Here is a 14,362-nt window from a genome sequence, read left to right on the forward strand (position 1 = left end):
GCTCTATGGGCTCCACCCCCAGTGTTTACATTTCTTGCTCCGCCACACCTTAACATACAGTAGATGAAATCTAGGGGACATCGTCATATTGCCTTTTGGATGGAAAGGGTGAAGGATTGTTCACTACATCATCAATGTACTGCACATCCTGCTGCCTGCATCTCAGTCACCTCACAGAGTTGTGAAGAAACTCTGTTTCAGTCGCTGTGAACTCGACAGCTTTTTATTGACGGAAACGTTTATTTGTAACATTTTTTTTTGTTTGTTTCTCGTCCTTCAGCTATTGTGACGGCGGAACGGTGAGACTTGAGTGTGGTTGAGTTAACATTTAGCATTCAGCAAAGGTCAACTTAGATGTTTGAGCCATGTTAATCATTCACAGCCTGAGAATCGCAACCAAGTACTGACATGTTAACATTTTGTGTGTTGTAGTTTAATCATCCGACATTGATAGTTGGTGTTGTCTAACTGATAGCAACCAGAATTTTTTTACACCACTGTATGAGCGAAAATTAACAGAAATTTAACAGAAATAACAGAACATTAACAAAAATAAATGCATGTGCTGCTGATTCCTACTTATCAGGTTTTGAGAAATGCACAAATATTTGCAAAAGTCAACATTGGTGTTTACTTCAGAGGGAGATGTAACGTATGTACAACGGCTGTGAATCATGTCAATAACACTGAAGAGAACAACAAGGGAACACGCAAAACAAAGCCGTAACCTGCAACCTCCCACAAAAAATCTCTTATGAGTGAGAGGTCAGAGACAATGGAAGATGTACCTCTTGTTGCATCTGACTTTTTTTCTCTCCACAGCCCAGTTCCCATCATGCACAACAATCTCCTTCCCATCCTCTCTGTCAGACCCATTCGGGCTCTGGTGGACGAACCATTTAAGGTGTTGGTTGAGAATCTTCGTCCAGGATCTCCAGTGACGCTACACTCGCTCCATCTTTCAGAAGATGGAGACTACACGGAGGCTTTTGGACACTACGTCAGCAGCGAGTGGGGAACAGTTTCTGGTATGGAATGTTTTTCAAGTATTCGCTGATGGGTTTATTTTTTGCATAAAGTGTGTCTCACTGTGTTACACCATTGCTTGTCTCACATTTTCGTTTTGTAGTGGAGGCATTCATCCTAGTTTCTGACTTGTTTTCTCTGTGTCCCCCTTGAATATGCTAGCTGGTTTATAATGAGCAAAATCACCAATGTGATGCAAGAGAGAAAAGGTAGACCGGGGCGATAAACCAAAAATTTACCGTCACTGAATGTAAGTTACTGCAATAACTGATGCCATTTTGCCCACGTCTGTTAAATATTTTAATAAAAAAGAAAAAAAAATGTTCTGTTCTGAACGTGTGTCCTGGTAGGCAACGTGTATTTCCCTTTTAAGACGGGGCAAAGCGTGACGCCATGTGACCCCATCCAGTCAGAATAAGAGAGGAACATTCAAGCTACTAACTTCATACCAGAAGCCCTCAAGCTCCAGGATCTCTCCTCCGGACTGTAGCCCTCCCAGTCCACTAAAAACAGGAAACCTGTACTTCCAGGACCTTCTTGACTTGGTTAGCAGTTAAATTGTCAGTCATCGAGGGAGGTGGTGGTTGTTCAACCGGAGGACGAAGGCTGGTGGCGACTGGCTTCAAGAGAGAGACGTGGAATGGAGGATGGACCTTGAGGGAAGCTGTCAGTCTTCGGCGAACAGCAACCGCGTTAATTCCTCTCTCAATCTCAAATGGTCCAATATATGTGGGTGCCAACTAACTGGAATCTGCATGAATTGTGTTTTTACTGGACAGTAGGAAAGTGAAAAGTTAAAACAGTCAAGGAACAACGCCTCGAGGGCTTGGCGAGAATTCAAATGTTAAGCCTCCTTAAGATACGCCAGGTGGTCGTGGTTGGTTAAAACTTGGAACGATACCTCAGATTCTTCCTGCTAGTGCATCCACTCTTGAAGCGACACCACCACTGCTAGAATATACGAGAATATAGAGGAATGTCATCCCAACAGACGTACACAAACACCCGACGGAAAGGACCTGGCATCACCAAATACTCAAAATGACTTTTTGTTGGGTCTTAGACACGCAGTCATACACAGGTCTAACTTCGTGAGCACTGTGGCCTGACTGAGAGGCTCGAAAGATGGGTCAGTGAGGGGGAGCTGACACAGTTTTCAACAGTATTGCTTTTAAGCCTCTGTACTGTAAAGGCATGCCCTAAGGAACCATGTGGCAATGATAAAGCGTGTACTCTGAAAGGATGCTCATATTTGGATTGGCAAGCAAGTGAAGCCAGAAGTGATAATACCTTGCAATTGACTAGTTACTTATCTCAACTCAAGTGTTCATACAGGCTTGCTGTGTCGTTTTACATGTGAACAGGTAGTTGAATACTATCCACTGCCAAGTATACAAAATATCAATTCAAATAAACACTTGTAATCATAGTCTGTAACTCAAGGGTGCCCATCTTTTTTAACAAGACTGCCTTGTCTTCTCCACACCTTTGCTTGATGCAATGCAAACTCAGTCACAGTCAGAATTTTCTTTATCAATGTGAAGATTCTGTGCCTTACTACCAAGTGATTTGTTTTTCTTTCTAAAACTTCTTTCTAAAACTTCACAACATAATTTTATTTTTGCGTTCTGGAGCTTCCAGACAAAACCCTAACATTCATTATTAGCTCACTCCATAACAATTTGGCTCCCTATTTAGTATCAATCCAGCTATTAAATGATGAGGTAAATCTTGATGCCCTCTAATGCATTGAAACATCTTTAGCTCTGTTAGCTCGCGATTCAAAGGACACTCCTTTCTGCTGTGCTAGTTTTGGTTGAGACCAGGTTTTGAACCTATTTTCATTAGTTCCATGAGTGTCCACTCTCACAAATGACAGCAAATTAAAAAAAAATCTTCAAGAGTCTGACTACTTACTATAGTCATATCTCTTATCTAGTTGCGGATGATTTCAGCTTTGGAGGAACTTACAGTGGAAAAGAGCCCATGGGTTTGTTGTGGAGTCAGCGGCCCGTTCCTGGAGGTCGCAGAGACCTCAGGTGAACGATCATCTTTAACTCAAAAAGACGGTTTTGGGGGAATATTTTCCATGACAGATTTTATTTTCTCCTGTCAGGTTAATGAAGACAGTTGCCACCACCCCCATGCTGGTCCACATCTCTGTCTACAGTGGACACCTGACTGGAGGCTTTCAGGACCAGGTTCCTCTGGCTTCAGTGCTGACAGAGAGATGGTACATGGCTCCTGGAGTCAAGAGGGTCAGCGTGAAAGAGGGAAATATTTTGGGGACCCTGTTTATACCTCCAGGTAGTCGTCTGGTCACATGGTGCCCAAACTGTTCATTGTATGTTACTCTGAACGCTGTGTTTGCCCTTCAGGTCCAGGACCCTTCCCTGGGCTGCTGGACATGTGGGGTGGAGGAGGAGGTCTGATTGAGTATCGGGCTGCGTTACTGGCTTCACATGGCTACGTCTCCTTCGCTCTGCCTTATGTGTCTCCTGACCAGGGTCCAGTAGATGAACGTCTGTTTGAGGTCCATGTTATTTAAAGTTGTTTCAATTCTGCAATCTTTTTTAGTTATTTTCACTCTCATTTACTCAGCCCTCTGCTTCTCCTCAGTCAGTGTTTAACATGATCAAAACCCATCCTCAAGTCATCCCAGACAAAGTTGGACTATTTGGTCTTTCCCTTGGTGCAATCATAACGCTCTACCTTGCAATGGAGAGCAAAGTTGTCAGGGTAAGAAATGAATTGCTTCATGAATGGCGTCACTGTACTTGTTTTCCTTTCACAGCTGTTTCAAAGGTGATGGTTCGTCTTCTGTAATTCACAAGCTCTTTTGTTGCATTTTAGCGTGTATCAGAAATGTGACCCAGATGAAAACCTAAAAAAGATTTTTCTGTGTATCCAGCCCGCGTGTTGTGTCTGCATCAGCGGTACACACTCCTTCATACGTGACAAAGACTCAGCCCAGTCTATTTCTCTGGATACGCTGGGGTAGGTATTCAGCTAACCTATGTCAACATGGCAGGCAACATGGCATCACTGTGCATATGAGTCAAATGTCGATGAAGAGTGACTGTTTTGAATGAATGTAGAATGTATATTATTATATTCCAATAATCCTGGACTCAAAAGACACACTTGCTGTAAAAGTAACTTCACCATGCAGTTCCACATTTTATGTCTTGCTAGGTCTTGTCAAATGGTTCTTTAAAAACGAAAACGAAAGGAGGTAATTCATGTTTTCATGACTTTTCAATCAGAATGGATATATAGTTTCATCCAGAGGAGACACATAAGTCAACATTTAATATTATCGTATTCTTCAGTTGTAGTCAAAATAGAGTCCTGTAGCATGTAGAAGTCTGACGCAGGGTGTAGTTAGTTTGTTAAATGTGCATTGTTATCCCAATATTATTTTGTTGCCAGGATTGACGGGGTGTGGGTATTTTGAGGAGCCACTAGAGGGCGATATGGTATAGTGGAGTGCTGGAAGAGACACGCTTGGGTGAACAGTCTTTTGTCTTTTTCTCTGCCTGAATTTGGAACTCTTTTATCCAAGGGTTACAGTCATTTGTTGACTTCAGTCACAACAGGACTCCAAGAACCTTTCCCCAGGCCTGTTTCTGAGTACATGGTTGGACACGCGAGGTGGCAGCACTGCAACTGTAGAGTCTGTGGGTTGCAACTGAGCGTGGTCTGGCAGGTCAGGGTGAGGGACTGACCAGAGTTTTTCTGGCCTCAATAATGCACAGAACTGAAAACTGAAACAGCCTCCTTTTCCATTTCCTCACACGTTTGCAATGGCATTAAAAACATGGACAGTTAAACTCCGCTCAGTTGAACTGTCCATGTTTTCTTGTGTTTTGACAGGGACTACAGCAAGGTCCGTGTGGATGAGAACAACCATTCTATATGGCATGATATTACTCTTCCCATTTCTACAGATTTCTCGCGAAAACTAGACGTAAGTTGACTTCTGCCACTCCATTGAGTATTTTGGAATTCAACATGACAGTCTGCTATTTTCTTTGTTTTTTAGATGAGCAAAATCAACTGTCCATTGATGTTGGTCAGCGGCACTGATGATCAGAATGTTGCTTCCGTGGAAGCTGCCGAGGACGTGAGGACACACACACATGCACGCTCACACAGACTATGGACTTCTATTTTTGTGGGGTCCGGTAATTGCGATTACTCTTTCCCCAACCTCACATCCTTAACTACTCAAAACAAATGGCTAGCCTTTGAACCAAGCGTAAAGCGAATAATAACATTAATGACCCGGTTATTTTGATGTATTCATTCTCAAATTGAGGCTTGGATTTGTGGGGTCCAGCCAAATGGCCCCCACAAGGGCATGGGGTCCTCACAAGGATAGTGTTTTGTCAACAGTTGGCCCCCACAAGTAAAGCTAAACCTGGTGCACACACACACACTTAATATTTTAACGTCATTCACAATAGTAATGGAGATCTGATCTGAGAAGGGATTGATGACAATTTTCATGACACATTGTTTCAATTTGTTGCTGGTAAGACTTGTGATTGAGGAAACTGAATGTCTGTATTTCACCTCTGACCTCCAGATGGCCCAGATGATACACGCCGCTGGAAAAGATCACCTGCTGACCAAGCTGGTCTATCCTGGTGCCGGACACGTGATCCAGCCACCCTTCGCACCACATTGTAGATTCTCATGGATCATGGATGTAAAGAAAGGGCAGAAATGTGGGTGCAGGGTTGTTTACACACCAATATTCACAATTAACGACAGCATTAATCTTTGACGAAACATGTCAAACCCGATCACACTCGGGTCGTCTTGCTGTCATGCCATATTGTTTGCCTATGCAAAGTTACTTTGACATGCGGGTTGAGGCTTCATTGCTGAGGCAACAGTAACAATGTCACTGTGGGTTGCAGATACGCTGTTGTGGGGAGGACAGACCAAACCTCATTCTGACGCTCAGGAAGACTCCTGGAAGAAGATCCTAGCCTTCCTGCAGATGCACCTCTACAGCAGCTCCAGTCCAAGAGCCAGGATGTGACTCTGGAGCAGCTGGAGATCAATCACAACATATGGTTACAGGGTTAGTAGCAGAGGTGGAACCACAGAACAGTTTTCATCTCTGTCTTGAGTCGGTCGAGCTTCTTGTTGCTGCCGCTGTTTCCCTTAAAAATCTATTTATGACTTCATTCAATGTTTGTATTCCAGAGCTCAAAATATGACGTGAGTCGGTTATCTTTTCATTGACAAACAGATTTGTTTTTGTTTCTATAAAGTCACTGTCTCTTCTTTTTTTTTTTTTTCAATTCAAACACGTGTATAGAAAGAATTGTTGGGACAGAGCAGCAGCCATTTTTTCAGCAAGGCAGCCACTTTGTTAACTCAGACTAAATATCACTTTATAATAACTAACAGTAAAAATCTTAAAATTTCACTTAGCTTCACAAGTGTTGACAAATATATCTCACTCCAAAAGAATCATCTCAGCACGAGTCTGAAAAAGAAGGAGACAACAGCTTGTCTCCTTCTCAGTTTCACGTGGAAGAGACATTCTGTACATCACCAACAGTGGAAGATGGTACAATATTAAATACTGACCGGTATTGGAGGTTATGTGATCATGTGAGCAAATTTGTCTGTTGTCAAAAAAAAAATCAGGAAATGCTGAAAATGGGGCAAAGATCAGATGGCTTAAACATGGTGGTGCTGTGGAGATCAAGCTGGATTTGTAATGATTTGAAGATTTCTCTGCTTTTCACCCTATGTTGCACAACCAGATTCCACCTGCTGTCCCATTGAGCTCATTGCTATCAATGATTTTCCAAATGAAAAGAGGAAAAAAAGACAATGTATACAGATACAATAAATGTCTCAAGAATGCTTTTCAAGTTGTACATATGTGCAGTAATTTGTTGTTATGTTATGTATGAATGTGTCATATCTCAGAACATAGTCCACTGTGTTTGTGACGTTTCAGTTCAGCGGAGGACCCAGAGGCGGTCAAGGAGCGCTCAAAGTTCACGGTTTCTTATAATGAACAATAATCCACAGGGAAGAGTGAATCCAAAATGAAGTCAATGGGCTGTAAAATTTCCCAAGGGTGTGAAGGGCCGTGGAGTCTGAAGGCCAGAAAAAAAAAAATGAAAAAAACGCAAACAAAAATGTTGTCACTACATCATTATAAAATAAATGATATTTGATATATATGAGTTATTAATTAAATATTAACATATATTATATATATCAATATACATTATTATACTTCATAAAAGCAGTTTTCCAAGTTTGTATTTTTAGCATCAATTTCTTTATTTGTGGTACAAGACATATTGCTCATTTCGATTATTTTAGAAATAATATTTAATATTTAAGACTTCAATAAAATTATTACCAGTTATGAGGAAGGAAAACATGGGAACCTGAAAAATGCCTAATGACTTATTTTTTTGGGATTCAAACCCTGGTATGAATGTTTTATGCAATTTCTTCAGAAGTCAAAAGCCGGCCAAATTTTGCCCATGCTGAACCTATAGAGTCCCATACATTCAACTTTTGGCAATCCAGAATAGTCTGATCCAATCGGTTTTAAATTATTGCTTGAAATAAAAATGTATTTCCAATAAAAGTGCTTTACACTTTCTTCTTACACAAAACAAATAAGAGGTCATTTTTCACACAGTAGACACCACGAAACAGAATGACAAAAATGATCAAACTCATAAGAAACTAAAATAAAGCATTTTGATAACAGACTGAAGCGAACCAGAAGTGAACGGCACAGTCAACAGAAACAAGCGAGGAGAGGAGAAACATGGAAAGCAACGTGTTGTTCAAGGCAGCACACGCATTGCCTGATTGTTTTTTTTTTTTTTTTAATTCTGTTTTTACTGTATGAAATATGACTCATTTGTGAAAACTAATCATGAAAAAACTATCCCCCCAATTTTTTAAATTTGTGTTTCAAAACGAAAATGTAATACACGGAGCACCGTCTGCCATGACAAAGGTGAAGATTTGTAGTAAGTTCACACGATTATCACGTCATCGTACACGTACCGCACATGCGCAGACTCATTCTTGCCGCCTACACTTCAGTCGCCTCAGCTCTCACAGTTGAGTGTCGAGAAGTCGTCACTTCAGTTGTGCAACTTTAAACTCTTCTTGAAACGCCTTTTTATTGACGGATACGTATTTTGGAACACGTTTCTCAGCCTCCGGCTACAGTTCTGACGCCAGAACGGTGAGACTCGAGTATGGTTGAGCTAACCCAGTGAAGGTCGGGGGGGACTTTTACCGTGCTGCGCTGGTTCTTAAGATACGGGTCTGTAAACGTAAATAATGAGAAACAAGGAAAGGGCAAGTGAGTGTGAACCAAGATTACCTGCCATAAAAATAAAAGCCGGAAGACAGTGCTGTTGAATCCTACAAATCTGACAGGTTTTCACACTGATACAAACATTTACAGAAGTAAAGTAGTGTTTACTTTAGAGGGAGATGGAGAACTCTACCCTTAGGTTAGATCCGGTGTTTAGGCATCGACTGAATACTGAACCGAAGAACAACGGAGCACGCTATAAGGTGTAGTTCGAACTTCCAGGTATGTTCAAGTCATACGTCACACACAAATCTCTTTAGAGTGATGTGTCAAAGAAGATGGAAAGTGTACTGTACCATGGAAAGACAATTTAGACATTTGCATCTGTTTGATCAAGTTCATGAGGTGCTTCATTTGACAATTTAAAGCGCTCCAAGCTGTCATTTGGCTGAACAAAAACAGAGAAGTTGGATATAAAAAAATGTATATATGTCACGATTCAGAAATGCAGAAGAAAGTGTAGGTAGATCTGTAATACATACAAACTTATGTCCTTGAGGAAAAAAAATTAAGGATAGGCCTTCATGAATAAGTGTTGAGCTATTCTGTGTTGTCATATGAAAATATTTTCTCAAATGAAAAACAGGTTATACAAATGATTTCACTGGAAAAGCCCTGTTGCATCTGACTTTTTTTCTCTCCATCTCCCAGTTCCCATCATGCACAACAATCCCCTTCCCATCCTCTCTGTCAGACCCATTCGGGCTCTGGTGGACGAACCATTTAAGGTGTTGGTTGAGAATCTTGGTCCGGGATCTCCAGTGACGCTACACTCGCTCCATCTTTCAGAAGATGGAGACCACTGGGAGGCTTTTGGACACTACGTCAGCAGCCAGTGGGGAACAGTGTCTGGTATGGAATGGTTTTCAAGTTCCTTATTAGCTGCTATATTTTTTTCATAAAATATTTCTCTTTGTAGTGATCATGGTTTCTGACTTTTATAATGTGGCATAATGCTAGTTTTTGCATGTCTTTTGTTTTTTTGTATGCTGCTAACATTCAATGCACCAAGATAAGGGGTTCTTTGAAAATAATGTCATCAGAATATATCTGAAATAAAAAAAATCATCTTTTTGAAGGATTTGCTAGTTTCATGCAGCATATTTTTCCATGAAAATATTCAAACCTGCCATCTCCTGAGATTTACTCTCAATATAATAAAATCCTGACTACAAGCAACCGTGACTCTGAAAGTGTCAAAGATAACTCCTCGCTTTTGACAGCGACTTGTTTTGAAACTCATTTTCTTTCCAGAAATTTCTGCTCACACGAACCTCACCAAAAACTCCTTGTCATATCTCTTATCTAGTTGTGGATGATTTCAGCTTTGGAGGAACTTACAGTGGAAAAGAGCCCATGGGTTTGTTGTGGAGTCAGCGGCCCGTTCCTGGAGGTCGCAGAGACCTCAGGTGAACAATCATCTTCAATTCAAGAAGAACATTTTGGGGATTTTTTTTTACATGACCATCAAAATACCTCCTACCTCCAGGTTAAGGAAGATGAATGTCACCACCCCCATGCCAGTCCACATCTCTGTCTACAGTGGACACCTGACTGGAGGCTTTCAGGACCGGGTTCCTCTGGCTTCAGTGCTGACAGAGAGATGGTACATGGCTCCTGGAGTCAAGAGGGTCAGCGTGAAAGAGGGAAATATTTTGGGGACCCTGTTTATACCTCCAGGTAGTTGTCTGGTCACATGGTGCCCAAACTGTTCATTGTATGTTACTCTGAACGCTGTGTTTGCCCTTCAGGTCCAGGACCCTTCCCTGGGCTGCTGGACATGTGGGGTGGAGGAGGAGGTCTGGTTGAGTATCGGGCTGCGTTACTGGCATCACATGGCTACGTCACTTTCGCTCTGTCTTACTTGTCTGCTACTCAGGCTCCAGTTGATAAAACCTTGTTTGAGGTTTGTGTTATTTAAGATAGTTTTCAATTCTGTGACCTTTTTTTTTAAATCATTTTCATTCTTATTTACTTATTTTACTTCATTGTTCTGATACTGCTACTCACAGCCCCACTTTGTCGACCCTCTGCTTCTCCTCAGTCAGTGTTTAACATGATCAAAACCCATCCTCAAGTCATCCCAGACAAAGTTGGAATATTTGGTCTTTCCCTCGGAACATTAATAACACTTTTCCTCGCAGTGGAGAGCAAAGTCGTCAGGGTGAGAAATGAATTGCTTCATGAATGCTGTCGTCCTTTCACAGCTGCTTAAAAAATGTTTCATACGTCACTGTGATTTTTCCTCCTCTGCAATTCTTGAGCTCTTAGTGTTGCATTTGTGGATTATAACCTGATTAAGTGACCCACAGGTTCTCCTTGATGAGGTTTTTCTATGTTTCCAGCCCGCTTGTTGTGTTTGCGTCAGCGGTACACACTCCTTCATACGTGACAAAGGCTCAACTCTGACCCTCTCTCATGATATGCTGGGGTAGGTATTCAGTTCATCAGTAATGTCAACATGGTAGGCAGGCGGGTCTCTGCTCACTGCTCCTTCTCGCAATAGTGCAGACTCACTGTGCATGAAGGTCAAATGTCTTCTCGATGATGTTCTGCCTCAGATATTGTCATCGGGGGGAGGCGTGTTCCCATTGAGCATCGTCCCCTCCCTCTTGAGTGTGTTGGTCAGTGAATGATGAGTGTTGTTGTGTGGGGAGACCATGTAGTTATTGTAAATTAGATTTAGATAAAGTGCTGCAGCCTGTTTTGCCAACCCATTTGTTGACTTTGGTAGGTGAAGAGGATTCCCAGAAGCTTTCCCGAGTATTTTTCAGATTATGCGATTCAACACAAGAGGGCGAAACACTGCACTGCATTGAGTCTCCAAAATGGCTTGTGCCTGACTGAGTTGTGGCAGGCTTATTAATCCACCAAATTAAAAACTATCTGCCTGCTTTTCCGTTCTCCCCGCCTTTGTTCGAGCATTAGATATTTGGGACATGAAGAGGCATGTGCACTTGCTGTTTCAACACCTGGCAACATGTTTCCTTGTGATGACAGGGACTACAGCAAGGTCCGTGTGGATGAGAACAACCATGTTATATGGCATGATATTACTCTTCCCATTTCTACAGATTTCTCACGAAAACTAGATGTAAGTTGATTTCTGCTGCTCCATTGAGTAATATGGTATTATACATTACATTAAGTATTATATCATTATCGTTTGTATTAGTATATAGTATATTATTATATTATTATATTAGTATTATACATGACAGTCTGCTATTTTCTTTCTTCTTCAGCTGAGCAAACTCAACTGTCCATTGATGTTGGTCAGCGGCACTGATGATCAGAATGTTGCTGCTGTGGAAGCTGCCGAGGACGTGAGGACACACACACACATAAATACTCACACAGTTATGTTTTTATGTTTTGTGGGGAACTGTCATTGCCATAATGCTTTCAAGCTCAACCAAAACCAAACTTAAATTCAGTTATAATGGCCTGGTTATTTTGAATTTTTAATCCGTCAACTTCCCCACAAATGCATACGGTCCCCACAAGTTGGTGTGTTTCCAAGAATTGGTCCCACAAGTATAGCTATGAAGCTAAGAAATGTTTCAGAGTACAACGTCTGACATCTCACCTGGATATTTGTTCTAGGAATATAATCACTTAGCATTTTAAACATCATTTGTGGCAGCAAGCAAAAGATCTCATTTCTGAAAGGATCAATATTATTCTAAAGAATGTTCTTGATAGTATCTGTTGTATGAATATTCGATTCGGTAAGACTTGTGATTGAGGAAACTGAATGTCTGTATTTCACCTCTGACCTCCAGATGGCCCAGATGATACACGCCGCTGGAAAAGATCACCTGCTGACCAAGCTGGTCTATCCTGGTGCCGGACACCTGATCGAGCCACCCTTCGCACCACATTGTAGATTCTCAAGGTTCATAAACAAGGGAGAGAAATGTGAGTGCAGGGTTGTTTACACTTTGCCTACATTCACGCTATACGACAACATAAGTCTTTGAATGAACATGTCAAAAGTGAGTGACATCAAGTTGTTTTTTGTTTTGACCATACCACAGTGTTTGTCTGTGCAAAGTAAATTTGACATCATGCTGGTTGGTGGATAGCTGAAGCGACGGCAACAATGTCTCTGTGTGCTGCAGTGACATTGCTGTGGGGAGGACACACCAAACCTCATTCTGACGCTCAGGAAGACTCCTGGAAGAAGATCCTAGCCTTCCTGCAGATGCACCTCTACAGCAGCTCCTGTCCAAGAGCCAGGATGTGACTCTGGAGCAGCTGGAGATCAATCAGAACATATGGTTACAGGGTTAGTAGCAGAGGTGGAACCACAGAACAGTTTTCATCACTGTCTTGAGTCGGTCGAGCTTCTTGTTGCTGCCGCTGTTTCCCTTAAAAATCTATTTATAGCTATTTATGACTTCGTTCAATGTTTGTATTCCAGATCTCAAAATATGACGTGAGTCGGTTATCTTTTCATTGACAAACAGATTTGTTTTTGTTTCTATAAAGTCATTGTTTATTCTTTTGTTGGGACAGGCCAATGTAGGCATGGTGTTAACTCAGACTAAATGTCACTTACTATAACAAACAGTTAAAATTACGGTCACACTGAGCTTCTTGTCTCCTTCTCAGTTTCACATGGAAGAGAAATACAGTACATCACCAACAGTGGAAGATGATACGATATTTAATACTGATAGGTATTGGAGGTTATGTGATCATGTGAGCAAATTTGTCTGTCAAAAAAAAATCAGGAAATGCTGAAAATGGGGTCAAGATCAGATGGTTAAAATACGGTGGTGTTCTGGAGATCAAGCTGGATTTGTAATCATTTGAAGATTTCTCAATCTCTGCTTTTCACCCTATGTTGCACAACCAGGTTTCACCTGCTGTCCCATTGAGCTCATTGCTATCAGTGATTTTTCAAATGAAAAGAGGAAAACAAGACAGGCAACAATGTATACAGATAAAATAAATGGATCATGAATGCTTTTCAAGTTGTACATATGTGCAGTAATTTGTGTTATGTATGGATGTGTCATAGCTCAGAACATAGTCCACTGTGTTTGTGACGTTTCAGTTCATTGGAGGACCCAGTGACAGTTTCTTATAATAAACAACAATCCACAGGGAAGAGTAAATCCAAAATGAAGTCAATGGGCTGTAGAATTTGTCTGGAGGCCGTAAAAAAAATTAAAAACTTAAACGTAGTTTGTGACGGCAAAATTATAAAACAAATGATATTCATGATATATTAATTATTAGTTAAATATTCATGATATGTTGTTCCATTTTATGTAAAGATTCACAATATACTTCATAAAAGCAGTTTTACAAGCCTTTTTTATCCATCAACTTGTTTATTTGTGGTACAAGACATATTGTTCATTGAGATTATTTTAGTAATAATATTGAATATTTAATACTTATTACAATTATTACCAGTTATGAGGAAGGAAAACGGATAACATGGGAACCTGAAAAATAGCTAATGACGTATTTTTGGAACTAGAGACAGTTAGTCTGATCCAATCGGTTTTAAATTATTGATTGAAATAAAAATGTATTTCTAATAAAAGTGCTTACAACAAATAAGAGGTCATTTTTCACACAGTCGACACCACGAAACAGAATAACAAAATTTATCAAACTAATGAGATGAAAAATTGAAATAAAGCATTTTAATAACAGACTGAAGCGAACCGGAAATGAACGGCACAGGAAACAGAAATAAGCGAGGAGAGGAGAAACATGGAAAGCAACGTGTTGTTCAAGGCAGCACACGCATTGCAGTGCATCTGTCCTCAATGAAACTACCGCAGTCTTGCAGGTCAGACATTCTTGCACTGCATTCGCAGTTTTGATGGAAGCAAGTTCTTCAATTGGAATCAGACAATGGAAAGTAAAATATTCCATTTAAATCTGCTGCCTGATTGTGTTTATCATTTTTGTTGTTCTGTTTTT

At 40.8% G+C, this 14,362-nt stretch overlaps 2 protein-coding genes across 3 annotated transcripts; both read left to right on the top strand.

The window, feature by feature from the left end:
• The first annotated feature begins 754 nt into the window (after positions 1-754).
• Positions 755-6,171, top strand: LOC128757212 (peroxisomal succinyl-coenzyme A thioesterase-like). Its single transcript, XM_053862318.1, has 11 exons — positions 755-765; positions 823-1,028; positions 2,966-3,065; positions 3,143-3,333; positions 3,405-3,559; positions 3,646-3,765; positions 3,938-4,023; positions 4,903-4,996; positions 5,072-5,152; positions 5,618-5,759; positions 5,955-6,171. The coding sequence occupies exons 1-11, from the start codon at positions 755-757 to the stop codon at positions 6,077-6,079; spliced, it is 1,311 nt and encodes a 436-aa protein (XP_053718293.1). The 3' UTR covers positions 6,080-6,171.
• A 1,942-nt stretch (positions 6,172-8,113) lies between these two features.
• Positions 8,114-14,280, top strand: LOC128757248 (bile acid-CoA:amino acid N-acyltransferase-like). Of its 2 annotated transcripts, none has more exons than XM_053862390.1 (11): positions 8,114-8,278; positions 9,065-9,265; positions 9,723-9,822; positions 9,903-10,093; positions 10,165-10,319; positions 10,458-10,577; positions 10,759-10,844; positions 11,414-11,507; positions 11,659-11,739; positions 12,199-12,334; positions 12,538-14,279. In XM_053862390.1, the coding sequence occupies exons 2-11, from the start codon at positions 9,073-9,075 to the stop codon at positions 12,660-12,662; spliced, it is 1,281 nt and encodes a 426-aa protein (XP_053718365.1). In that variant the 5' UTR covers positions 8,114-8,278; positions 9,065-9,072; the 3' UTR covers positions 12,663-14,279. The 2 variants fall into 2 exon arrangements, with proteins under 2 accessions (XP_053718365.1, XP_053718366.1); XM_053862391.1 differs by lacking the exon at positions 8,114-8,278 and adding an exon at positions 8,305-8,635 and having other exon boundaries at positions 12,538-14,280.
• Positions 14,281-14,362: the final 82 nt, after the last annotated feature.

This window comes from Synchiropus splendidus, chromosome 4 (genome assembly GCF_027744825.2).
Source record: "Synchiropus splendidus isolate RoL2022-P1 chromosome 4, RoL_Sspl_1.0, whole genome shotgun sequence".
Lineage (NCBI taxonomy): Eukaryota > Metazoa > Chordata > Actinopteri > Syngnathiformes > Callionymidae > Synchiropus > Synchiropus splendidus.